The sequence below is a fragment of the Poecile atricapillus genome, chromosome 11, assembly GCF_030490865.1.
Source record: "Poecile atricapillus isolate bPoeAtr1 chromosome 11, bPoeAtr1.hap1, whole genome shotgun sequence".
In the NCBI taxonomy this organism is placed as follows: Eukaryota; Metazoa; Chordata; class Aves; order Passeriformes; family Paridae; genus Poecile; species Poecile atricapillus.
In genome coordinates this window covers 19,036,954-19,064,106 of record NC_081259.1, presented here as the reverse complement: position 1 = coordinate 19,064,106, position 27,153 = coordinate 19,036,954, and the positions used below count along the sequence as shown (strand labels likewise).

Here is a 27,153-nt window from a genome sequence, read left to right as displayed (position 1 = left end):
AGTCTGGGCAGCAGAAACAAGCACTTCAGGACAGATGGTGTGAGCTGCAGAGCGACAGCACTCTGCTCCCTGGGTGTGCTGGGTGCCAATTCTCCTGCACCATTCCCTGGATTCATGCTGAGCCTACCCAAAGCCCTGGTACAGCAGCAGCACAAGGTCACGAGCGCGCTCCTAGGCAGCTTTCCCAAGGAAATGCTGCTTGGGAGACAGTGCTGGTGTGTGAGGAGTTGTGATGGAATGTCATGGGCAAGTTCAATCCCATCTGTCAGTCAGGGTATCCTGACTCCAACCCTCCAACTGCAAACACCAGGCTGCAAAATCCTTGTACCCAGGCGAGGTGCACGTGAACCGGGAGTGACAGGAGTGTGGGAAATGCAGAGGAGGAATTTTTTAGAGGAAAGGGGGGAAGGCAAGGCAGGTTTTGCTCTGTCTCAGCACATCCTCAAAGGTGCTGCAGTCAGAGCTTGTCCTGCAACCTGCCTGTCTGGCAGAGCTCTGCACGGGCTCTGACAGGAGAGGGGGCTTTGTGCTTCTTGTGAGAGCAATGTCCTAAATCCCTCCCAGCCTCCTGCTGGTCCCACTGCTCCAGAGCTCTGCTGCTCATACATTCTGCCTGCTGACCCCCAGGACACTTTGTTGAGCCACAGGCAGGGCAGAGGAGGGACTGATTTTCCCTCTGTGTTTATCCAGCCCCTCATGGGGGAGATGCCAGACAGCAGAGGCAGGAATGTGCCTGCAGAAGTGAGAACAGGCTGTTTTTACCTTTAGGTTCTCAGCTTCACCCATCTGTCAGAAAGAAATGAACCTGCAAGAACCAAGTTCCCCCGCTGTGTTTTGCTGTTATTTATCACCTAGGTTCTGCAGTGCCCACCAGTCACCTCCCAGAGATGGAGGAGGAGGTGCTGGGGGTCAGTCCCACGTGGATCCAGGAATGCCCGAGCGCACGCACCTCCGAAGTAGGAGCCATCAGCCAGCTTGGTCTCCTTGTTGCCCTTGGTGAGCACGCTGACCACGCCGTGCTGGATGAAGTACATCTTCTTGCCGATGGTGCCCTCCCGGATGATGTAGTCCCCGGGCTGGAACACCTCGAACTTGAGCTTGGTCAGCATGGACGTCACAAAGTTGGGGTCTGCGTTGGCAAACAGGGGCATGGAGGCCACCAGCTTGCGGCAGTTGAAGTTGATGATTTCCTGACCACGTGTGGTGTAAAGGAGAGAGAGGCAGAGGAAGAGGAAGGGACAGGGAGCGCAGAGGACACACACAGGGTTAGTCAGCACCTGGGAAGATCCCCCACCTGAGCCGTGCATTTAAACTGTTTGTGCCCTGGGCTGGCTGCCCTGGCGCAGGCTGCAGGGGCTCCGGATTCTCAGAGCACGGAGCAGGGCTGGAGCCAGCACCTTCAGCCCTCTGCCTCCCCTGAGCAGGGACAGCACTCAAACCTCGGAATACACACAGCATTCCTGTTTCTGCAGGAAACCTTGGGCTGTGAGGGAGCACAGCAGCGGTGAAATGCCATCTGACAAAGCCCAGGGCTCCTCTCTGAGCAGGTGTCAGAACTCACCTCGGCAGCCCCTCGTTCTCTGCTGCCCTCGCTTGTCAATGAACTGATAAACAGCACAGATGTGCCCAGGAGGAGAGTGAGGGCAGGAGAGGAGGGAGAGGCACTCAGCAGGCACTGGGCAGAGTTTGGATGGCCAAGCCTGGCTGAAGAAAGCCCAGCTCGGGTGCTCAGCTGCCAGCACAGCCGGGCTGTGCCCCCTCAGGGCTCTGTGTCACTCTGAGGGTGACAGCTCAGGAGCTGCTCTGTGCCCCCTCAGGGCTCTGTGTCACTCTGAGGGTGACAGCTCAGGAGCTGCTCTGTGCCCCCTCAGGGCTCTGTGTCACTCGCAGGGTGACAGCTCAGGAGCTGCTCTGTGCCCCAGCAGCTCCCGCTCAGGAGGTGCTGCTGAGCCCATCACCCCAGCACAGCGCTCCATGGGAACAGGGAGAACTGGAGCGGGAAGAAAGAGAGCTGGGGAAGCATCTGTTTCCCCCTATGGGTGTTTTCAGAGGGGTGCCCTTTGAGACTTCAGTAAAACTAGTTTTAAATTCTGGCTGGCACTTGCTCAGCTCTTCTCTCTCCTGTGGAGAGAGAACATTGCTGGGGGCCAAAGACAGAAGGCAGGCCCCTTCTGCAGCTGGTGGGTGACACACTGGTGACATAGCAGGGACAACCTGCATTGCCAGGCTTCAGCTGGGAAGGAAAGGGGGCTTCTCTGAAAGCTCCTTCTTCCTGTGACTCCCCCACTTAGAGCTGGTGGATGGGGCACAGGTGAAGCCAGCACTCCATGCTGAGTTTTAGCCAAATACACAAGGTGGGAGCTTCCTGAGCTCTTTCCCCAGGAGCTGCACAGCTGCCAGGAACGTGCCCTGCCCGTTCCCTGCCCTCTTACCTCGCGCAGGGGCTCGCTCAGCTCTCCCAGGATGCTCTCCTCATCAAACATCTTGCCCTGGTAGCGGTGCTCGTAGTAGTCGTGGATGCGCTGCCGCATGTCGGCGGGCAGCTTGTGGAAGGACATGTACTGCTCCACCTGTTTGTACTGAGCAGGGAGACACGAGGGGCAGCAGTTATAACCCAGGATGTGCCACAAACGGGGCTGCTGACGGGCAGCAGGTGCTGGCCCTGCTTCCTTCTCCTCAAGCGGGGCCATCTGGAGCAGGAGGGAGGGCCCGTCCGATCCACAGCCCACCCTGCTGTGTTCCCCGTGGTTTAACTTCATCCTCATCCTCATCCTCAGCCCTGTGGAGACAGCTGCTCATTCCCTGGCTGCTGAGCAGCCTGAGCTGCCCTCCACACAGCCCCAGCTGGGAGCAAGGAAGGAGTGCCTGGCTGGGAGGACACTCAGCAGTGCTGGGTGAGGAGTGTGCAGGATGGGAGCAGGAGAATCCACGTGCCCCCAAGGAAGGTTTTCCACAGCACATGGCAGGACAGTGGCCAGCTGGGCTCCAGAGGTGTCCCAGAAGTGCAGCCCCAGGGCCTGTCCCAGGGGAAGCACAGCTCCTGCCCTGGATGTGTGCTCACAGCAGAACAGAGGGGCACACCCAGGATCAGCATCCTGAGTTTGGCTGAAGCTGCAGTACCCAGCCTGCTGCTTCTCCCCTCTGTGCTCCTGCCAGCCTTGCCACGATGGAACCTCTGCTTTCCCATGACTTTCCTCCCCTCTTCTTCGTTCCTGTTCCCCAAGCACTCACCCAAACCCATCCACATTTTTACCTGATGGTAAATTCCCATTTAAATTCCCATTTTCCCGATTCCCATTTCCATGGTGTCAGTTTGAACGCAATACAAGGGCACACTCTGAGTGCTGGCAGAGCAGCTTTGGGGGTGAATGGTGCTTTCTGTGAGCCCCCCAAGGGCTGCACCAGGGTCCTGTTGCCCTGCAGGTGCTGCAGGACAAGGTGTGTGCAGGGAATGGTCACTCTCCTTTTGCTGGTGGCAGTACAGGACACTGCACTAATTGCTGACAAAAGGACTGTGCTGCTCCTTTCTCAGCCCCATTTCCCCTCTTCTCCCTGCTAAATGTGTCCCTGAATGTCCCCTTAGAGCAGCTTGAGCTGGAGAGCTTGATTAGCGATGCTGTGCTGGTTACAGCCCTGCTGCTGCCCCGGGGACAGCCCGTGCTGGCACTGCCAGCTCCACCTGCACCACGCACGAGAGGGCAGCCCCCCAAGGAGCCAAGGTGGCAGAGGGCACACTCGGGGCTTCCTGGCATTCCCAAAGCACGGGAGCTGCCTGGAAATATTTCTGATCCCTCCAGCCTGACCAAAGGCAGGGGAGGCACCGACCCCTGCCCTTCATCACCAGGCTCTGTAGGGCCTGGCTGTGGCAGGACAGGATGTGCTGGGAGCCCAGAGGAAATGAGAGAGGCAAAGGAAGTGGAAAGCTGCAGATCCTTTGTGGGGAGCTCACCCAAAGAGAATTTTGGAGGTTATGGTCTTGCAAGCAGAAATTGAAGGGGTTTTGGCTCATCTAACCATAGATGTCTCTCCACTGGAGAGGCCCTGCAGCCTGAGAGAGCCATGGGACCTGGCAAACCAGGCACAGGGTATGTGGGACTCTGGAATAGGAAATCATCAGCCATGAGCTTCTGCTGACTCAGGTTTATTAAATTAATCTAAAATCCACAAAGAGCTCTGCTTGCTTTAATGCTGCATTTTTCTTGAATAAATGATTTGCCAAAAATATCCCCCTGATGCTCTCAGCTTTAGTGCAGTGATTGAGCTGAAGCAGTGACCAGTTGTCACCAGGTGCCTCCCCTCACCTGCTGCAGCCACCTGGCCCTGTCCTCTCCTCCACTGCCACTTGCTGTCCATCTTCAGCTGCCCTTTTCTCCCTGGGAAAAACATTCCCACGCTCCAAAAATCCATCAGCACGGGCTGGATGGGGTGACTGGGGCTCTGCTTATCCACCACTGAACGTGGATTTATGGCTTTGCAACAAAGAGCAATAAATTACTGCTCTGCAGTGTCCCCAGGCCTTGCCAGAGTCCCCCTGCCACTGCTGTCCCCAGATAAGGCTCCCAGGGAAAACAGGACAAATTTACTTCCCCACGAATAAAGGTGCTGCTTCCGACTGCAAATGAAAATCAGGGTTTTAGAAGTGAACTGTGAAATAAGGAGCCATCATTCTCTGTCATGGTTAAGGACATTCTCTTGTCTCTCCTGCCTCTGCTGCTGCTCCCTCCTCTCACCCATGAGGGTTTTGGGGCCCTCAGCTCTCCCCTGGGCAGAGATGCAGTCGGAAATGAAAGCATCAACTCCTTCTTTCCATGTCTGAGAAACTGAAGATTCACTGGGGTTTTCCCCCTTCCCTTGGAGCTGCTGAAGGCCCCACTCTTGTGGGGTCAGGCAGATGATGCCACGCTCAGCTGGCCCTTTCTAAAGCCACTTGGTGTCCCTTTGCTGCCTTCCAGCCATGGCTAGGCTCCCCTGACAGCCCTTTCCCCTCCTCCCTCCTCCTCCTCGGCTGCTCAGCCTCCCACTTGTCTCCCTGTCCCCAGCCTGACCTGTGCTCAGAGCTCAGTGGCCTCTCTGAGTTCAACTGAAAACACTCATTTAGGAATTATTTAAATCTCTCTGAAGACAATCGAGCCCATTTAAATCCCAGCTCATTTTCTTAAGTCTGTTTTTCCTCAAATAGCCCTTGAAGGAGGTATTAATATATCAAAAGGAAACCATTTAGCTGAGTATTTTTGCTTCTATAGCTGGCCACTTTCCCTCCTCTCTCACCACTTCCCTCCTACCAAAGCTCCAATCACTCACAGTCCAAAGTGAACGAAATATTTTTAACTCCTTCCACACCCTCAGTATCCATCAGGAACCCTCCTCTCCCTGGCAGAGATAAATTGCTGAACAGGCTCAACCCTTTCCTTGCCCCAGTTCTGAAGATGAAAACCACCAGGCACGGGGAGGGGGGGATTGTTGGGGTGTCCCGTGCAGGGCTCCACGATCCCTGAGGCTCCTTCCAACCCAGCACATCCCAGCACATCCCAGCACATCCCAGCACATCCCATGGCTCTGGCACTGCTTGGATCCCTCCAGGATTAGGCTGAGATCACTGTGACACCGGCTTCAAGTCCAGTCACAAATATCTCCGTATCTGGAGCCCATGGAAGTCACCAGAGGCACCTGTGGAAGGAGAAGGAGGCTCCAGGGGAGGATTGTGGTGCTCTGGCAGCGGGATGTCCCTGGAGGCTGGGTAAGAGCCACCCTGTCCAGTGCTGGGGCACTCCAGTGCTCCACAGGGGAAAGATCAGCTCATGGGATTCTCTACCTGGATGCTCCTGACAGCACTCACTGGAATCTTTGTTTTATTTTCTCTGATTAAGAGTCAAAGAGTGCAGCTCCCCAGCATTCAGGAACCTTAAAAAAAAATAATCAAAAAACCCCAAACTGACTTCTGGGGTTTATTTCTCTCTTAAGCCATTCATATTCCCACCCTCAGGATTTATTCTATCCCACCTCTCACTCCACACAGTCACTCTCATGGAGTCATGGGGCTGCAGGAAGGGTTTAAGGGAAGAACAGAAGTTCTGTGACAAAAATCTGGGAGCTGCCTCCATTCTGCAAGAGCTTTATGTGATGTCCTGCTTGTGAGCCTTTCCAAAGGCTGGATTAATTGATTCCATGGCCCTCACTCATTTTGCCAGCAGAAAATGAGTTTGAAGTGTCACCTCCTGGAAAACCTGGAACACTTTTTCCCTTACTGCAGGGTACCTTGGGGAGTTGCCCAGAGTCAGGCTCCTGATCTGTGGTACAGACAATTCCTGGAGCTTTTCTTCTGCTTTCTGTCGCACATTCCTTGCACGGGGGATGGCTGTGCATCAGCTCCTGCTCAGGCAGGGATTTTGGACAATCCCATTGCTGGGCTGGGAGGTGGCATGGGACTGGGGAGATCAGTGATGAGTCTGATGATACCCTTGTCTGCCTCTGACCATCTCTGCTGCTCGGGGCTCTGAGATCCAGGAGCCATGGGACAAATCCTTCTGCATGGAATGGTGTGGGTGCTGAGCCCCAAGGTCTAATCCTGTGCATCCCACGGGGAATGCTCAGCATGGCTATGGGAACAGCCTGTTTTCTCTGGGAATGGCCCCTGAAGGGAATGCCTGCCTGGGCTGGAGGAGCCTTACACATCCTGCTGTAAGGCACCAGGCCAGCACAGGGAGCTTTTGGCCAGGGTCAGTCCATCTTGAGAAATACCACAGGATGTTGTGGAGATGCCAGGTTCACATCTGGAATGGGATGGGGAAAAGTACCAGCAGTGCTCTGCACAGAAGAGCAGGATGGGGGAGATAAGGTGAAATGTGCCCCCAGAGGCTGGAGATGGGGACAGGGGAGCAGGGAGTGTGTGCAGTGAGGGACCAGCACTGCTGGCTCTGGGCGAGGCTCCATGCTGCAGCATCAGCTCTTTGTTTATTTAACTGTTTACTTCTGTACAGCTGGAGTGCCAGCATGAGCTCCCAGACTGATACTGAAGTTTGAAACCCCTCCCTGGCATGGGAAGAGCTGCCCAGGCAGGGACATTCCCTTGCTGGGACAAGGCTGGCAGCTCCAGCTTGCAGCGGGTGTCACCGTGGTGGCCACAGGGCAGAACCCCCTGTTCTTCCCAGCCCAGGATGGAGATGGTGAATCTGAGTGTAACCCCACTGTTTCTGACATGTTTCACAGCTTCAGAGTGGGCCTTCTCTCAAGTTTAAGTCCACCAAGGACATATTCTCTTGCATGAACAGGAGCTACCTGACCCCAGTCTGTTAAGGCAGTTTGCACCGCAAGACATTCCAAGGAGAAAACATCAGGTTTTCATTAAACAAACATTTCTGTTTCATAACCAACCCAGGATTTTTTTGCAGGAAAAGGATTAAATAAGCCTAAAACAACTGACACAATTCCTGAATTTCTGGCTGAGATGAACACCTCATTACCCGTTTCTTACATTCTTCTGACTCTGTAAAGCAGCCAGACCCCCTGATTGCAGAAAAGGCAGTGCTGGGACCCCAGGCCCTGACACAATTCCATATCATTTCTCAGCCTTGTTACCAGCCCTGGGTGTTCTGACTGACAGTAACGTGGGACACAACGGTGCTCAGGCCATCTCTCCACAGAGGGAACAAAACCAGTGCTGGCATGACAGGATAAAGCCAGGCTCTCCAAACTTTTTCCAATTAGGAAATTTGATTACATTTTGCAGCTGATTAAGTGCTGCAAACACCTTTAATTTCTGGAGTGCTGCACTCCCTGCCCTCTCCTTCACACACATTACCCAAGGAGTGAGTGAGCTCTGCAGCTTCCCTGACCTCCACCCTGGGTGCTGGCTCAGGAGGAGAATTCTCCAGAAAGCCTGTGAGCTCCAGGAATGTGGGAATGATCCCTGAGAACCTACTGGTGACCAGTTCTCTCGGGAATGTCACTTCCAGTCCTGCCCAGACTGGTGAAGGATGTGAAGTTTCCCCCAGCAGTGGGAGCTGTGGCTCCCAGAGTGTGGCTGAGCCATCCCCAGAGCTCCAGCACAGGGCTCAGTAGCTCTTTGGGCAGGGGTGATCATCAGCACTGGGCTGGTGGGATTATCCAGGAGCCCAGGTAGGATCTGTGCTCCCAATTACCTGCACAAGCTCACAGGGAGGCAGCTCTGAGCAGCCCAAACCCACAGAGCTCAGTGAGGGCTCCTCTGCCCCTTGCTGGGGCTGCTCCAGGTGCCTGGGGCAGGTGAAGGATTCCAGCTCCTGCCCACTGACAAAGCAGATCTGGGATTCCCACTGCCAGGGGCTGGATCTCCATCTGGGCACTCAGCAACGCCTGAAAGGTTTTCCTCAAGTCAATTTATCTAAATATTCTGAGGTTAATGAGACTCTGCAGCACCCTGGAGGTGTGAATTCCACAGTTTCCTCATGGTTTTCCTCATAAAAAAGCCCAAATCACCCTTTAAACTCTTTGCTAATAAAACTCTGGTCTCCAGGAAGGACCCAGGACAGGCCCCCAGCTCTCAGAGCAGTGGGCAGACCAAGGGCACTGTCTGGATTTCCCTTCAACAACAGACAGAACCTTCCAGTTGTTTTATTTCAGCCTTTCCCCTGACTAAACCTTCCCCAGTTTCTCTTTGCTGAATTCAGGGTGCTGACAGAAGGGCTGAAATGTTAAAGCTGCAGCAAGAAGTGCTTGTCCAGGCAGAGCAGGGGATAAGCAGAAGGGTGAGGAGCTGGGGGGTGATGCCAGTGCTCTGCAGGGTTTCTGGAGTGATTCAGTGCTGCCTGCCTGTCCCCCTGCAATGCTGCTGCTCCAGGATAGCCACATGGGAAAGGGCAAGTCCCTACCCAGAGTCAAGAGGTGTTTTGAGAACAAGAGGCACTGGGTAGACTGCTCAGGGAGGAGGAAGAGGAGCGAGGAAGGAGTGTGGAGAGCAGATCCTGAGGGGATCAGGGCTTCACTGGGCTCTCACAGCAGCAATCCCTGCCCCTCAGCAGCCCCTCCTCTGGGGTACCTGGGCAGCTGAGCCTCCCTGCATCCCTGGGATGGGAGAGGGAGTGTCCCTGCCCTGCTCCAAGGAGCTGCAGCCAGCTGCACCATCACCCTCCCCCAGCCCTCAAGGTTACAGAGAGCTGGGGAGGAGGAGAGGGTGTGCGTGGTGACTTGACAGAAATACTAATCCAGCTGAGCTGCAGGATTAGGGAAAGAAATTAATAGGAGAACCTGGAAAAAGCATGAAAATAACGGGTATATCTGGCTAGTTTATTCCTCTCCTGGGCAGGGAACAGCCTTCCTCTGATGTGAGGCACAGTTACACAGGCTGGGGGGTAATTCTGCAGGCAGTGATCAAGTTAAGGCTTGAGCTGATTCATGAACAGCTGCAGAGGGTCCTGTAGGCCTGCTCCTGTCCTTGCCCCCCTCCACCAGCACCTGCACCAGCTCTGCCACTCACCAGGCTCAAAAGTAATCTCCTTCAAGCCACTGATGTGTCCAAGAATGAATGTGGGAGAAGAAATGAGCTCAGTGAGGGTGTGGGAAGCCAGCAAGGCGTGCCCAGCTGAGACAGCGGCAGGAGCTCCGGGTGAGAAGGGGCGTGCTCTTGGTCAGAGCTGTCACATCCATTCAGGCCCAGCAGCACTCGGGGGAAACGTGGCTGTCAGAATCCCTCAGGAAGGAGCTGTGGTGCTGCTGGCTCATGTGCAGCAAGCAGATGCCAGTCTTGGGTGGCAGGACACTGTGGGGTTAAACTCCAGACTGAGGTTAAGAGAGAAGATCAGCTCCTGACCCTGCCGCTGACTCTCTGTGAGCACGGGAAACTCGGATGGGACAGAGAGGTCCCTTCTCACTTTGCCTCTGGGGCTGGAGGTCCAACAGTCCCCCCAGAGAGCCCCACACATCCAAAGAGCTGTTCCCATCTGAAGGGAGGCCAGGGCTCAGCAATCTCAGCACCTTGGAGGGGGGCATTCCCTCTGAATCCTCCATGGCTCCTGCCACCACATGGATCCCACCCAGCTTCCCTGCCTTGCACAACCCAGCCCAGCACAAAGTGAGGGGCTGCAGGAGGAGATTTTGGCAGGACAGGGATTGAATGTCCCAGTGTTCAGAGAATCCAAGGTGGAGTGAGACAAGCCTGCTCCTGAAGCCAACAGACAGCATAGCTTGGCTTTTACTCCTCTTTTCCAAAGCCCTGCTTGTCCAAGGGAAGAACCAGTGCCTTGGCAGAGGTCTGGACAATCTGAAACCTCCCCAAAAACCCGCTCCTGAACCTTGTCCTGAGAGTCCCACACAGCAGAACCTCCTGGGACAGCTCTGGCTATAACTTCTCTCCTGTTTGTGTTTGTGCTGCTCCTGTCCCTCTCCACTGGGTCCCTTTCCTTGGCCACTCCCAGCACAGCGGCTCCCGAGACCCTGCAGGCTGAGCTGTGCTGAGGGACAGGCAGAGCCCACAGGGTGCTCAGCAGAGCAATTGCTGCTGGCCTCTACCAATCGACCTCCAAACTTGTTGAGATTCTCTCTCTAATCTGCTTCACCAGACATTTTGTCCCAGGAGGATTGAACTAAATTGAGTTGCTGGGCTGCAAATCACACAGCAGCCTCATTTTAATCATGGCTATTCAAGTGCTAAGGAATGCAGAAAGTAAATACATATTTGTTTTTAGGCCATCACTTGTCCCATTTGCAAGGGGAAAATGAACGATCTCAATCCCTGAGGCTTTGATCCTCGGAGGATAACTTGAGAAATGGACCTGCCAGAGGAAATGCTTCAATCCCCTCCCCACTGCCTTTGTCCTGTCCTGGGTCTGTAACCCTCTCACATCCCCACGTTCTAACAAGGCTTTGACACGTCCCACTGTCCCTGCTGCCCCCTGTGCAGTCCCTGGGGGCTGATTTCCCTGAGATGATTTCCCTGATTTCCCTGAGCACTGAGTGGAATCCAAGTGCCAGGGTGAGGCAGTGCCCTTGTGTGGAGCTCAGGCTGGAGCCAGAGCCCGGAGTGCCCAGTGCTGCAGGTGCAGTGTGGCTGTGCCAGGCTGGCCAGGTGGCTGCCTTTGCAGATCGCTTCTTGACTTCTATGCTACTTCAAACACATTTGAATAAATCCTCTGCATCCTGAGATTTGATCAGCCTGCATTCCCAGTGCTGCAGTGTCCTTTTCTCTGGCGTGCCCTGCTCTCCATCGGGATCAGCCTGGCTCAGCTGTGACACAGAGCTGAAACTCTGGATGCTCTGGATGCATCCCAGGCCTCCACGCTCTTCTCCTGGGCATTCCCCCTCCTTTAGCTCTAGCTGTGGTTTGGGATCTTCCCTATGCTCCAAACATGAGTCAGCCTCTGGTCTTTGCTCTCCTCTCTGCCCTGCTCTCCTCCCACTGTAATCCCCGTGTCTCAAACCCCTTCCAAGGTCATTCCACCTCCTCCCTCAACTTAAAATTCACCTGATCAGTGCCTGCTGCTCACAGTTCCCCCACTTGAATCACAGCCCCCTCTCACCTAAACTGTACCTGGCAGGGTCAGAATAGGAGCAGTTCTTCATCTACAGATCAAATGTACCCACAAGACCCTGGCCATAAAACCTCCCCAGCCCCACCAACTGAGGGCAGCTGCTTTTTTTGGATGCCCTGCCTAGCTCACAAATTCAGTGACTGTGGCAGTGGCAACCTGATCAGATGTGACATTTCTGGCAGTGCCCTCCATTCTGCAATCCAACAATGGTGCCATTAATTCCACAGCTACCTGGGGAACCTGCTCCGAGCTCCCAAGCCTTGATCTGGGCTTTGGGGGTTGTTCTGCAGCTTCACTCAGGAGCACTGGAGCGAATAATCTGGATACTTTTAAAGAGAGCACTTGCTAAACAAAAGCTGCACATTCTGGAACGTTCACCTGGGGTTTGAAACAAGATGTGGGAAAGGAAGAAGTGACTTACAATTGTAGGTACCAGTGACATTGATAACGTTGGTGTCCAAAGACAGGCAGGGACAACAATGATCATCTCCCTGCCCTGCTCTTAACTCCTGCTGTTTCTTCCTGAGGGGTGTTGGAGTGGATGGATGGGATTGAATGGCCAAGGAACAGCATCCTTGGTCTCTCACACTGACAGCCCAGGCTCTCTCTGGACAGCAGGGAAACCACCCCAGCTCCCCCTGCACAGCACAGAGACCACCCTGGGCTCCCCTGCACAGCACAGAGACCACCCTGTGCTCCCTTGCACAGCACAGAGACCACCCTGGGCTCCTTCTGCACAGCACAGAGACCACCCTGTGCTCCCCCTGCACAGCACAGAGACCACCCTGTGCTCCCCCTGCACAGCACAGACCGCCCTGTGCTCCCCCTGCACAGCACAGAGACCACCCTGGGCTCCTTCTGCACAGCACAGAGACCACCCTGGGCTCCCCTGCACAGCACAGAGACCACCCTGTGCTCCCCCTGCACAGCACAGAGACCACCCTGGGCTCCCCCTGCACAGCACAGAGACCACCCTGTGCTCCCCCTGCACAGCACAGAGACCACCCTGGGCTCCCCCTGCACAGCACAGAGACCACCCTGTGCTCCTTCTGCACAGCACAGAGACCACCCTGTGCTCCCCCTGCACAGCACAGAGACCACCCTGTGCTCCTTCTGCACAGCACAGACCGCCCTGGGCTCCTTCTGCACAGCACAGACCACCCTGGGCTCCTTCTGCACAGCACAGACCACCCCAGTTCCCCCTGCACAGCACAGAGACCACCCTGGGCTCCTTCTGCACAGCACAGAGACCACCCTGGGCTCCTTCTGCACAGCACAGACCACCCCAGCTCCCCCTGCACAGCACAGAGACCACCCTGTGCTCCCCCTGCACAGCACAGAGACCACCCTGTGCTCCTTTTGCACAGCACAGACCACCCTGGGCTCCCCTGCACAGCACAGAGACCACCCTGGGCTCCCCTGCACAGCACAGACCACCCTGGGCTCCTTTTGCACAGCACAGAGACCACCCTGGGCTCCTTTTGCACAGCACAGAGACCACCCTGGGCTCCCTTGCACAGCACAGAGACCACCCTGGGCTCCCCCTGCACAGCACAGAGACCACCCTGGGCTCCTTCTGCACAGCACAGAGACCACCCTGTGCTCCCCCTGCACAGCACAGACCGCCCTGTGCTCCCCCTGCACAGCACAGAGACCACCCCAGCTCCCTCTGCACAGCACAGAGACCACCCCTGGCTCCCTCTGCACAGCACAGAGACCACCCCTGGCTCCCTTGCACAGCACAGAGACCACCCTGTGCTCCCCCTGCACAGCACAGACCACCCTGTGCTCCCCCTGCACAGCACAGAGCCCAGCCCAGCCCCAGCAGGGCTGTCCTTACCTTCTCCTGGTACTGGCGGCGTGAGGAGTCCAGGGACTGGATGAGGGCGGTGGCGTGGCCGATGAACATGGCGTAGCAGGTGGCCCCCACGATCATGCTGAGCATGGTGAGCCACACGTCCGACATGCCCACGGGTGCCTGCTGCCCGTAGCCGATGCACAGCATGTGGCTCATGGCCTTGAACAGGGCGTACGAGTACTGCTTCCCCCACGAGTCGTTCTGCAGGGACACAGGGAGGGCACGGCCTCAGCACGGGCACATGGCATTCCAGACACGGATATGGGGTGGGAAAGCAGCCCTGGCACTGCAGCCAGAAATCCCTGGTGGAGGCACCTTGACATGGTACACAAGAAATTTCATTCTTTGCTGGCTTGGAGGGATGGGGGGTCTTTGAAAGATAGGAGGGATAAGGAGTCTCAATGCCCCCATAGCCCCATAACTCCTGTATCCCTTATAGGGCCCCTACACCTCAGTGCCCCCATAACTCCTGTATCTCTCATTGGGTCCCTACACCTCAATGCCCCCATAACTCCTGTATCTCTCATTGGGTCCCTACACCTCAATGCCCCCATAACTCCTGTATCCCTCACAGGGCCCCTACACCTCAATGCCCCCATAGCCCCATAACTTCTGTATCCCTCACAGGACCCCTACACCTCAATGCCCCCATAACTCCTGTATCTCTCATTGGGTCCCTACACCTCAATGCCCCCATAGCCCCATAACTCCTGTATCCCTCATTGGGCCCCTACACCTCAATGTGCTCAGAGCCCTCACCACCCCACAAGCCCAGCTCACTCCATTTGGAAAACAAGCCCAGATTCTGTGATCTGAGATCAGCACTTTGGCCCTGGTTTTTAGAGACTCCATGTGCTTTTTCCAGCAGGGAGGGCAGCCAGTCTGCCCCACTGGTAACCTGGGATAAACTGAGATGATGCACTGGGAGATTTTCACAATGACCCACGTGTGGGAGAGGGAACTGAAGCAAATAATTTCCTCCCCTGGGAAATGGACTCCCAGAACTGTAATAGAAAGCCTGAGCAAGGCTGCCAGCAGCAGGATCTGAAAGTGGGGAAAATCACTGCCCAGCAATTTAGGAAATGGCCAGGGTCTCTGGTCATTACGTGGAGAGATGAGAAGGGCAGAAAATGAAGTTGATAATGTCTGGACAGCAAGTTCTTCTCAGTGCAAAACTGGGCTCTTTCCAGAGAGCTGAAGAATTAGAAATGGTCTCATTTGAGAGCAGCAGCCTCCTGCCAGGGGAGGTGTGCTGAGACACCTTGTGCTCTCCACTGCAGCTCACACAGGCAGCACCTCAGCAGTGACATCATGGCACAGGCAGAAAAACCAGCACAAGTTTCCTGATGATTCTGATTAGCCTGAGCTCATGGAACAGCTCAAGGTGCATTTGCCATCCTGTAGGTATTATCTGCCAGCAAGTTCTTGCTGTGAAACCTCCATGAGTGCCTGCTCTGTCACCACACATGGCTCTTGGGAGGATGTGAAAATGCCTCTGCTGGGTGACACTCGTGGCAATGCTGGGCATTCCTCAGCTGCTCCCTGGTCCTGGGACAGGCCAAGGTTATGGATGGAGCTCTGCAGACACATGTGCCACCTTGGGAGGTCACTGCACAGACCTGCTGGCAGCTCATCAATGAACGAAGAATTCTCCTGTGGCCTTTATCCAGAGGACCAGTGGCCAGCAGTGCTGGGAGCTCTGGAGTTCACTGGGCACCTTCTGGAGGTATCTCCTCACGCTCAGGGGGGTGGCTGATGACCTCTCTGCAAGCAGCTTTCAGTGCCACTGATGCCCATGGAAACTCTTCACTGATCTTAGGGGCAGCAAACAGTGACAAAGCTGGCTGGGAGCTGTGGCACAGGGCTGGAACCTCTGCCCATGCTCGGTTAGGAGATAAGGATGTGGACAAAGCCAGCTGATAGCATTACCTGGCCAGATTCAGTTTCATTATGCAAGACAGGCCGGATTCCCATTGCAACAAGAAGAGCAAAGCCACACCAGTGACAGCAGAGCCCACACAGGAGCAGTGGCACAGCCACAGCCCAGCATGGACTGCTCCTCCTCCCTGCAGGCGCCAGCCGGTCTGGGCTCCCCTCCCAGCAGAGCAGGAACCTGGGAAAAACCACCCTGGAGCCAAGAGAGAGGAGCAAGGGACAAAGTGGCCATTGGTGAGTGCTGTGGCCTTGGCTCGTGTGTGAGGAGCTGCAGCCCAAAGGAGCAAAGGACAGGAGGGACAGGGCACAGGGAGTTTGTCCCCTGGTCAGGGCCAGCATGGCTCTGGCCACGGGAGCTGCTGGAGGTGTGAGGCCAGAGGAGTGACCCCTCCTGCTCCTCTGCCTCCATGCCTGTGCTGTGGCTCGGGGGCCTGGCTGGGTGCATTTCTTACCCGCAGCTTTTGTGGTGTTTCACAGAGCCCCTCGTGCTCCGTGCGGGCAGCGAGCCTCACACGAGGCATCCTGCGCTTCCAGGAGCCAGCACAGGGGCACAGTGCAGCTCTCCTGCCCCACTCCTGCTGAATGAATTCCTTCCCCACTCCTGCTGAATGAATTCCTGCCCCACTCCTGCTGAATGAATTCCTTCCCCACTCCTTGCTGAATGAATTCCTGCCCCACTCCTGCTGAATGAATTCCTGCCCCACTCCTGCTGAATGAATTCCTGCCCCACTCCTTGCTGAATGAATTCCTTCCCCACTCCTTGCTGAATGAATTCCTTCCCCACTCCTGCTGAATGAATTCCTTCCCCACTCCTTGCTGAATGAATTCCTTCCCCACTCCTGCTGAATGAATTCCTTCCCCACTCCTTGCTGAATGAATTCCTTTCCCACTCCTCACCGTGTGCTGCAGGAGTGCTGCTGCCCTCCGAGGTCGGAGCACAACTCCACTACAGACAAGGAGCCAAGCTGAAATTCCAGAGGGAATCTGGGCAGGCAGAGCAGTAATAGCTGAGCTAGAAAACTGGCTGCCAGGCTCCTCAGTGCTGTGAACATCTGGGTACCAGGCAGGCTCGAGGTTTAAAAGCCATTCTTCCAGCAACTTGCTGCTCAGGAGTGCTGTTTACAAGGAAGCTTGCCACTGTTTTGTAGGAATTAGTCATCCCAAAGTCTAACATCCAACATGCCGAGCCCCTGCAGCCTGCACAAACACTGCTGGCTCCCTGGGAATTGCACAGCTCAAGTGCCAGCCCAATTTCCAGCACCAGGGCTCTGTGAGGACAGGCTGCAGGTGCCAGACTGAGACTGAGGGTGAGGGATGACAGTCTGGGGGGGCGAGAGAAAAACACAGAGCTTTCCAAACAAACCCTGAGCACCGAGCTCTGCTGGGAGAGCACGTCAAGGACTGCTCAGAGAGAGGCACTTGTGTGAAGGGGAAGCCTTTCAGAGCAATTACCTTTAGGATACCGAGTGTGAAGAGCGCTGGATGCTCTGTGCTTTGGTTTTGTTTGCCACAGGATGAGCAGACAGGTCAAGCCCACAGTAGTTTAGGCCAGCCTGGAAGAGGCTGCACATGCGGTGTGGACGGGGCTTTATCAGCAGCAGGTGCCTCACGCTGCCACAGCTCGTTGTTCCTGTAAGAGCCATACCCAATCTAACACCCAGCCACAGCAGTTCCCAGGGCAGCACCGCTCCACAGATACTGGAGTGGCTGAAATGGCCCAGTAGCCTTAAACTGCGGGGAGAAAATGACTCCTTGTTAAGCAAATCCCCAAGCAAGCAAAAGCAGAGCTACAGATCTGTGCCCGTTCACAGTCGGGGTTATCTCAGAGGCACACAGAGACTTTGCAGAAGGGAGTGAAATGACTTTGAAGCAGTTTCTCAGGTTTGTTTTTAACATCCACACTGGCAGTGCTGGAAGGGCTTCTCTGGCATTAGAGCCTGGCCTGCTCAGATCCACCTTTGAGTACTTGGAGACACTTCCCTGGAACACTTCAAAAGCACTGCTGGGTTCTGTAGTACCTTACAGAAACACCTGGAGGCAAACTGTGGTGTCTGACAGGGTATTTTGGTTCTGATGTACATGGGAGTGTGGCTGTGGATTGTGAGTGTGATTCTGGTTGAATCCTCACTGGACAGGAGGAGTGAGACAAGGAAAGACACGGAAAGTACCGGAAGTTCTTGGGCTAGGGGCATAGTCCTGGGGAACAGTGTTATGCCTGACTTACACCATTAACACTTGGAGAACTCAGGAGCTGTCTCTGCCCATCCCTGGAACTGCTGGGCTGGGAAAACACACCTCCAGATCCAGTTTAAAGGATGGGAATAGTGGGGGAACACATGGAGATGACAGGTCAAACTTCACCTTGGACAGAACCTGCCTGTTCTGGGCTTGTTTCCAAGGGAAGCTCCACACGGCCTGCACTTGGCAGCAGGATCTTCTCAGGGCTGAGTGTCCCTGTCCCAGCTGTCCCAGGCAGCCTTTCCTGGGAGCCTTCCCTGCTGTGCCAGCCTCCCTGGACAGCCCCTGGAGGTGCCTGTCACCTGCCTGCCCTGGAAAGATCAGTGTTACCGGTTATGGGCCGTTCTGCCCTGCCCACCCTGGTTTGGACTGGGTTTGGCCCCAGCTGGGGAAGGCAGTGTCACCCTCAGCTCCATGTTCCCGTGCTGCTGGGGCAGCCTTGCTCCTTGCAGCCTTGCTGGCACACTTCACAGGACATGGAATGCCCTGCTGAGGGAGGGCAGGAGGGGTGTGCTGGCCCAGAGGCTCAGGGGCAGTTGGGAATCACAGATCCATGCAGGGTTGCTGTCAGCACATGCTCCCAGCAGCTCCCAGGGCTCAGCAGAGCTCGGATCTCTGCGAGAGGAGAGGATCTCTCCCGCATCTCTGGGAGAGGAGCTGCCCGGCCGGCTCTGGGGGAGCAGCACACTCTGCAGCTGACTCACCAGAGAGTCCAGGTTTTAATAAAGTGCACTGCAGGAAAGCCAATGCTGAAGCCCCTGGGATCAGGGCTCAGCAATTAATTCTGCAAACACCCTGCCCTGCTGTTTCAGGAGTCAGCCAGACACCCACTGCTTCCACGGCTGCCGAAGATGGAACACGAGGCATGTGGAAAACACCGAGATGAACCAGACTCGGGGATTTATCGAGGCCCTGAGATGATTTTGGCAACACCAGGCCCTTCACAAATCCCCTGGATGAGGATCAAACCTTTAGGAAGCAGATGGGAGGTGATGAATCTTCTTTCCCTGCAGCATGGAAATCAGGGCTGGTTCTATGGAGCGCTAAGTGGTGGGAAACCCCGGAGCAGAGGAAGAGCAGCACCAGCTCGCTCATGGACAAAGCCTCCAAAGCATCTGGACCTCACTCCCAGCTCCCCTTGGCTGTAGCAGCTTCAGAAGACTTCCTTTTTCCCAGATTTCTGCCTCCTGTGTGTAATCAGGGCAGCTGTGCACCAAGGATATTTATTTATCTCTTCAGAGCTCTGACCAGGCTGGTACAGAACGTCCCAAAATCCCGGCTCCCTGGCACCTCTCCCCTCCCAGCCATGTCCATCACACAGAGCCATGCTGGAACCTTCCTTCCACATCCTGCCACCAGAGCCTGAGAAGAGCCTGGAGCTCCAGTTTCTTCTTTCCTGACTCCCTGGCCTCTCTCAATAGTCCCCTCCAAATCAGATGTAAATGATTTCACTGCTAATGCCATCCACATCCACCACTGCTCCCGGTGACACACCGGGAAATGTTCTTGGGAGATCAGGGGACATTTCTGGGAGAAAACAACTATCTGCTTCCTGAAGAACTACTGCACTCTTTGTTAAATATTCTAACCCCAGGCCATTTTGGGGCTGGCATTTTCCTGCACAGCTTCTGGAGTGGAAGCCCCTTGAACTACAGGTGGGGCATCTCTCCAGTTCTCCATCCCACTTTCCTGAGGCTCCATTTTCAGAGATAATCTTTTTTTTTTTCACTTCTTTTAAGTGGAACAAAAAAAAAAAAAAAAAAAAAAAAAAAAAAAAAAAAAAAAAGGTGATTTATCTGAGGGAAGAAGCAGAAAAAAAATCCCCCAAGGCGAGTTTAATTCCCAGCTTCAGAGGCTCTCAAGGCTGGGAAGACAAGGCTGCAGCATGAGGAAAGCTCTGCTCTGGATAGGAGTTCCCTCCCCTGCCCTCCTGGAGCCCTCTGAGCCTTCCTGCCTCTGGAATGCATCCTCCCCCCTCTCCCCAGCCCTGCTGCTAAGATTTGCCTTGGCTAAATCTTTTCTTCCTCTGTCCCGTGTCCTGCCACTTGTGCAGACCTGTCCCCCTGGCTACAGCTGCCAGCTTCACCCCCAGCTTGCACCTCTTCCCCGAGGGATAGATGGGAGAGCCAGGAGCTGCTGCTGCCATCAGCAGCCAGATGTTGGCATGAGGGAATCGTGGGCTGAATGTGCTCTCTGAAGCCATCCTGCAAATCAGCCCTGGGATGGGGACGAGGCCACCTGCACCTCTGAGCTCCCTGGCACGAGGAGCTGAGCATCCTCCTGGCCCTGAGCAGCACAATGGGGCCCCCATCTCTGACTGCTCCTGGCACAGAATGATAAAAAGGCAGCATGGGGAAGCCCAGGCAGCTGCTGCACGGGTTGTTGTTCTGCTGGAGATAAGCAGAGGGTTCCAGGCTCCAGACCTGGCTGTCTGGCACCTTGCAGCAGCAGGAAGCGAACCATTATTGCAGAGAGGAGAAATGAATAAATAAACAGCAAACAGATGACTTTTCCATGGATGCTCACTCCTCCAGGCACGGGCAGCCTGTGCCCACAGCCCTGCATGTGGGAGGCACGGCAGGCTGGCACATCTTTGATACATTTTTCCATTTGTTCTGTTCTGCCCCAGTGCCTGATTATTTCCTTTATTCAAGAAGAAATTGGCTGGGGGAATCTGGAGGTTAAGAACTGCAATAAGAGGCAATTTTTTAAGCTTTGTCAGTTTTTGCTGCTTAATCAACTGGACATTGTCCCTTTGAATAAAAGCTCCTGAATTCTCAGCAAGATATTTGAAAGGTACCATGAATTCACCGTGCCTTTGCCATATGGTGTCAAACTCCCTCCCAGCAAGAGAGGGGCACAGCTTTGGATGGCAGCAGCTGGCTCCTCATCCCCTGACCACGGCTCACTCCGGAGTGGGTGGGTGTCACACCGACCCTCCCGGGGCTATGGGGCAAAGGCACCAGCAATGGCAATCAGGGATCAGCCCCAGCTCTATCTCTGGGATTCCATTTACTCAGATTCCAGCGAGAAGCAGTTTCCATGCCTGCTCCTTGCTGCTCGGTGCCAGGAGAGGGAGCCTGGCTCCTGCCTTCTGCGGCTCTGCCGGGGCGGGATCTGCCTCCCTGTCCCGGGTGTGTGTCCCTGCAGGATCTGTGTCCCTGTCCCAGCTCTGTGTCCCTGCAGGATCTGCCTCCCTGTCCCAGCTCTGTGTCCCTGCAGGATCTGTGTCCCTGTCCCGGGTGTGTGTCCTGCAGGATCTGTGTCCCTGTCTCGGGTGTGTGTCCCTGCAGGATCTGCCTCCCTGTCCCAGCTCTGTGTCCCTGCAGGATCTGCCTCCCTGTCCCAGCTCTGTGTCCCTGCAGGACCTGCCTCCCTGTCCCGGGTGTGTGTCCTGCAGGATCTGTGTCCCTGTCCCAGCTCTGTGTCCCTGCAGGACCTGCCTCCCTGTCCCCGGTGTGTGTCCTGCAGGATCTGTGTCCCTGTCCCGGGTGTGTGTCCCTGCAGGATCTGTGTCCCTGTCCCAGCTCTGTGTCCCTGCAGGATCTGCCTCCCTGTCCCAGCTCTGTGTCCCTGCAGGACCTGCCTCCCTGTCCCAGGCTGGCCCGGGGGATGTAGGGAGGAATGGGAAGCTGGGGGATGGCTGTGGCTGCTGCAGGGGGGTCATCCAGGGGATGAGTTGAGGGCTGAGAGGTGGGATGGGGAGCAGGGCACATGGGATGCTCCAGAGGGGAAACCCCACCCACCATCTCTGAGCTGGTTATTTATAATTATTATTTATTATTATTATTTATTATGAGTGAACAAGGGGATGAAAAATACACCACCTCTGCTCATCAGCCTCACTCTTTGGGAAGAGACAGCGGCAAGAGAGCAGAAACAGGGGGAAAAGACGAAACAGGGAAGTGAGGAGGGAAAGCAAGCAGGTCCAGGTGTGTCGGGGACTCACCACCATGCGGTTGAGGGACACCCAGCAGTCGTCAGGGAAGTCCTGCAGCATGGGCACCAGGAACTGCAGGCAGCCGTCCCAGTGGCACAGCAGCAGCATCATGCCGATGAGGTTGACGATCCTCACCACGGCGCTGGCCAGGTCGTAGGTCATGTGGAAGATCTGCGGGCCCACAGGAGCGGGTTAGATGGCAGCTCCCCCAAACACCCCCCCTGTGTCACCACACACGGTGTCAGCGTCCAGGACCCTGCTGAGGGCACAGAAAAGCTGCACCAGGCACAGTGTGCAACCAGAACCAGCTGAAAAACAGCTGAAAAACCAAAATACAAAATCATCATTTACCCCTCCTGCCCTGCGACTTTGCCTTCTAATTTACCATTAAAAGCTCCATAGCTCCTTCTCTAAAATAAGCTCATTGCAAATATTTCTGGACCATCAGCCACTCCTCAGGAATCAACTCTATCTTTCCATCTTTTAGCTGCAATGCCCCTCTTTGATTTCTGTTCTTGCTGGGTGTGTGTTCCACAGTGACCCATGGCAGCAGCTGCCTTTGTACTGATGTCAGCTGCAGTCTCTGCACGTATCAAATGCAACAAGGAACGGCCTCTAACTCAGCAGAGGCTTCTGCAAGAGGATCTGATGAAGCTCTTTTCTTGTGTTCCTTGTGTTCTGCTGCTACACCCCTGCCCAGGTGGGTAAGGGAAAGAGAACCAAGGCACAGAGGGCTGGTTTTCCTCATCTGTCACTTCTCCAGGTGGAAAATAAAGCTGCAAACACAACTTTCTTACATTGTTTCACGTTGCAGTTACACTTAGAGAAGCGACACAGCCCCAGATCTAGGGGGGGGTTCAAGTGCCTCCCTCACCTGGGCATCACCTTCCAAGGGAGTGAGTGTCAGGGAGATTTGTGACACGGGGGACAGGCTGTGATGTGTGGCCAAATCCAAACACCTCCTGGCGGCTCCAGCAGGGATAATCCTGCTCCTCCCACATCACGGCACAAAGGTGTGCCTGCCACCTTTGCCCACACCACAGACTGGCCTCTCATCCCGCAGGAAGGCAGCCCAAAGGATGCTGCAATCCAGAGGGATGAATGATTTGGAAAGCTGCTGCTAACTCCTTTATTTCCCTGCATCCAGGCTGGAGCCCACACTGCCAGTGTAAGAAAGGCCATTTCAGTGATCTTTCAGGGCTGAAAAGAAGAATATTTCCAAAATCCAGCATGAAAGGCTGTTCTAGGAAATCCAGCTCTCGCTGCTGACTCAATAGGTCAGTAAGAAAGCTGAGCACATAATTCATACAGAATAATTCCTCCTGGTTTCCTCTTTTTTCCTCCCCCTGCAGAAATGATCATTCTCATTTAGATAACCCAGAGCGAATCCATCCTGTTGGAATGAGAGCCCGGGGCTGTGCTTTTTTTAATGAAGCTGGAGCAGCAGTTTGCAGAAGGATCTTTTCGTGCCACCAGGGTTTTTCTGTGCTAATGACTTTTCCTCTCACACCTCCGGGTGTTTTTCAAAGAGCTCCAGCCCTGCTGTAAGGCAGGGAACTCCAGCCAGGGGCAGGGAGAAGCCCTGTCAGGCTGAGGAAGTGCCTGCCTTCCTCTGATAGATGAAAAGCAGGCAGCGAAGAGCCCGAGGGCATGGATGGCTCAGGGAGCAGGTGATGGATATGGAGCTCCTGAGAGCAGGGTTGGGATCTATCCCAGTCAGGGTAGAGCCTTTCTTTGGTGCATGCAAAGACAGAAGGTGGATTCAGCTCCTACTCTGCCCCTTGGGATCTGGGCTGTAACACCGGAGCCAGCGGATGGGAACAGAGCCCCTACCTGGGCTGGGGCACCTGCCAAGGAGCTGCACCACAGCTCAGGGATTCCCAGAGTAATTGTCTTTATGAACTGCAGATGTGTGAGCTGCAGGTGGGACAGCTCCACTTCCAAATGTCTCAGGAGCTCCCAGCTCCTGCCCACTCCTTGGAATACACCTGCATTTCCATGCAGCAGAAAAGCAGGGAGCGCTCCTGGAGCACACAGGAACAACTGTGAGGGCTGGGAACAAACACCTTCCACACTGAGAAGCTCCTGCTTCGAAGAGCTGCTGGTGTCACAGGGAATTCTGATCCAGTGCCCTCCATCACCTCCTTGGCTCACCTGGGAGAGGAGGGCCAGGAACATTCCAGAAGAGCTGGTCCGTGCACGAGCACAGGAGGGTGAATGGTAACTGCAACTTCTCTGCTTTCCACCAGCAACACTCGGGACTTTGTGTCCTGTTGTAACATAACCCAGGCTGGGGCCCAGAGCATCACAGCTCCTTCCACCCCAGCACTGCCTGTGCTTCCTGACTTTCTGCTGCTTGCACTGGGAAAAAAGGGAGCCAGGAGAAGAGCCGAGCATGGATTCACATTTAAAGAATATTCTTGGATAGAGTTAATATCCCTGGCTTCAGAATCCCTGCTGTCCTTCCAACCAAAGGACACCTTGCAATTCTTGTGGAAAGGACAGCTTGGCAAAGTGGGAGGACCAAAACTTCCCTCAAAAAGTCATTTCTGGTTATGTAAGAGCTCCATCTTGGAAACTCCACTTACACAGAACGAGCTATCGGGATCCTATCAGGAGGAATCTGAAATCCTGTCAGCCCCAAATAACTGCAGCTCTGCTCCATCCTGGGCTGCAGCAACATTCCTCCAACCCCAGGACCTGAGCTGGAAGGAATCAAGGACACCTTGGAGAAGTGGGGCCTGGCTCCAGCAGTGTCTCCAATCAAGGCTGTGTGTTTAATTAGGCGTGCTGCTCTGTGCTGGCACAAGGCTCGGGTGCTGTGCTGGGGCCCTGGGGCTGTCCTGCCCATGGGGACATCCTGGGGCAGCGCTGGGCAGGGCAGCAGCTGCTCTGAGCCCACGCTGCCAGGCCCTGCCCTCGGCACAGCCCCTGTCCCCAGCTCTGCCTGCACATCTGGGCTGGGATCTGCCTGCACATCTGGGCTGGGATCTGCCTGCACATCTGGGCTGGGATCTGCCTGCACATCTGGGCTGGGATGTGCTGGCACATCCCTGCTGGCTTTTCATGCTCTGGAGGTGCTGTGCCTGGAACCAGGGGGCTTTCCTGGGCCTTTGGGGCTCTGATGCAGAGGCACCCCGATGGCTCCGGCAGGACTCGCTGCCATCCATGGGGCTCCTGAACACATTCTGCTCCCCAGGAAAGCACTGAAACTGCTTCACTACTGCACTGCCAGCGTGGCAGGAATTCTGGAGCTCCACATCCTGCTGGTCCCCAGCCAGTGCTGGTGTCTGTGCCCACACTGTGGTTAATACACAACTGTGATAAATCCCCTGGGGATAATCAAGGAGCTGTGACACTGCTCCAGCTTAATAGAAAGCAAAGAATTTACTCTTCATTTCTGGCTTAAAAAACCCACAGACCTGAGGAGGAAATACAAATCTCAAAAGAGAATCAAAACAGTCTCATATGCTGTTGTGAGTGCTCCAGGGTCAGAGTTAAGGTTGTTTTGCTGAGAGGAAAAATGTGTTTACTTATATTTAAGAAGAGTATTTGTGGGCTGTGGGGAAGAAAGTTGACATGTCTTTCAGTCTGCCTTTCTCTCCTTGGCTTTTGAAGATAACAGAGGTAAAGATCCATTTTCCTCACAGAAGCATTAGCTGCCTTTTCAAACCTCAGTGTTAATCTCCCGATAGACTGGGGATAGGTGGGTGCTGCAAAGAGCTTTTCTGAGCCTAAAATCCAGTTTAGCCAGATTACTGTGGCTGTGCTGAGTCCCTGCAGCAGCAGCTGCTGTGGCTCTGGATCACCCAAAACCACTCATCCTCTTTAGTCCCAAGACCAGCCTGGACAACGAGCTCATTGCAGCCAATTTGCAGACTGAAGGCAGCTAACTGAGAAAACAGTGGTTGGGGTGATTTGGGGATCTGTGCCAGTTCTCATGGCAAATGTCACCTTCTCCACAGCCAGGGTGAGCCCTGACTGACACAGCCCACAGGAGGGAAGGGTTTGGGAGCCCTGACGTGCAGACCCATCCTGGGAGGCTGCAGTGAGGGAGAGACAAAGAGCACTGAAGTGGCAGGGTGGGCTTCCCCTGGAGGACAAACCTGCCTGGGCACACACAGAGCACTGAGGCACGGGACTACTGAGCATGGCATGGGCACACAGAGCAGCCCTGGGCATGGCCAGGGCACACAGAGCAGCCCTGGGCACACTGAACAGCCCTGAGCACAGCCAGAGCACACAGAGCAGCTCTGGGCACACCAGGGGCACACAGAAACAGCTCTGGGCACAGCCAGGGGCACACAAAACCAGCCCTGGGCACACCAGGGGCACACAGAACCAGCCCTGGGCACAGCCAGGGGCACACAGAACCAGCCCTGGGCACAGCCCTGGGCACACCAGGGGCACACAGAACCAGCCCTGAGCCACTCTGAGCACACACAGCAATCAGGGCTGGCAGGGAAAGCTCTCCCAGGAATTCCACCTGTGGAGTGAACCCAGCCTGCTGGCACACTTGGTGTCTCAGCAAGGCAAAGCAACATCTCAGCTGCTCTGTTCCCTCTCCTGATGCTGCTGCTGCTGTGGGATGTGCATCATTCCCTGCACCTTGCTCCTTCCTCACCCTCCCCAACTTCCTATTTATTCTCCCAGCGATGTCACGCTTAAGCAGCTCAAAATATAATGCAATTTGACTCCAAGAGGTTTCCTGTCCTGAGCAACTTCTCAGGTTTTGGTCTTTACGAAGAATGGACACGTTTACAATTTCTTTTCTTCGGAAGAACGGACAAAACGCTGTTGTAGCCACTGAAATATACAAAATAGAAACTCCAAATTTCCAAGGCACGGACTGGGGCTGCGAGCTCGCCTGCCTTCTGCTGCACCAGCACTGACAGCCAGAGCCACGAGATCAAGTTCTGGATGAAGGCAAGAGTTTGGGGTTGATTCTCTTTTTCTGCTTGCTTTGCAGCGAGTGACAGGAGCAATGTCAGCGGAGCTGCTGCTGACGCTGCCCCGGGGCAGGGCTGTGGCTCAGCCTGCAGCAGCCACGGGGGCAGCGCTGCCAGCCCCAGCTGCTCGCAGAGATAGCCAAGCACATTTTACACTCCAAATACAATAATCCTTTGTGCTGCCGCGGCACTTCTCCTCTGCGGGTCCCGGGGGGCTGTGCTGACATCCATCTGCTGTGTTCCCAATCTCTGCTCCTCCGGAGGGAGGCCAGCCTCCCTCTTGTGCTGGGAGCTGAGAGCAAAGTTTCCAGGCAGAGCCCGGGCTGGCAGAGCTGATCTGCTGCTGTTGGACTGCGGGTGAGACAGCCCCAGGGATGCCTGAGTGCCCAGGGCTGCACAGCTCGGTTCGAGCCTCCAGCTCCTGAGTGATTTAACCCTTCCCACACAGCTCATTCCTGGCCACTGCAAGTTCTTCCCCAGGCAGGAGCTCAGGGAATACAGAGAAAGGGGGAAAAATGGCATTTTCTTGCCTTCTCCCTCTGAGGTTTGTGTCTACTGGAAAATATTTACAGCAGAGAAAGGTGAACTAGCAGGACTAATGAGCACTGAGAAGGCTGGCATAGCTGGCAGATGTTTATGGATATATATAAACCCCAAAGATCCTGCCACCACCGTGTGTTTTGCCTCTTGCACTCTCGGAGTTGAGGTTGTCATGACAGCAGCCCCCCTTCC

General features: G+C 55.1%; 1 protein-coding gene across 1 annotated transcript in view; it reads right to left on the bottom strand.

The window, feature by feature from the left end:
• HCN4 (hyperpolarization activated cyclic nucleotide gated potassium channel 4) overlaps positions 1-27,153 on the bottom strand; it is a 91,155-nt gene that overhangs the window by 11,707 nt on the left and 52,295 nt on the right. The window contains exons 3-6 of the mRNA XM_058847054.1: positions 21,482-21,643; positions 13,342-13,560; positions 2,433-2,579; positions 950-1,190 (exon numbers count right to left, since the gene is read on the bottom strand). Of these exons, the coding sequence (XP_058703037.1) occupies positions 950-1,190; positions 2,433-2,579; positions 13,342-13,560; positions 21,482-21,643 (769 nt within the window). The remainder of the gene's footprint in view (positions 1-949; positions 1,191-2,432; positions 2,580-13,341; positions 13,561-21,481; positions 21,644-27,153) is intronic.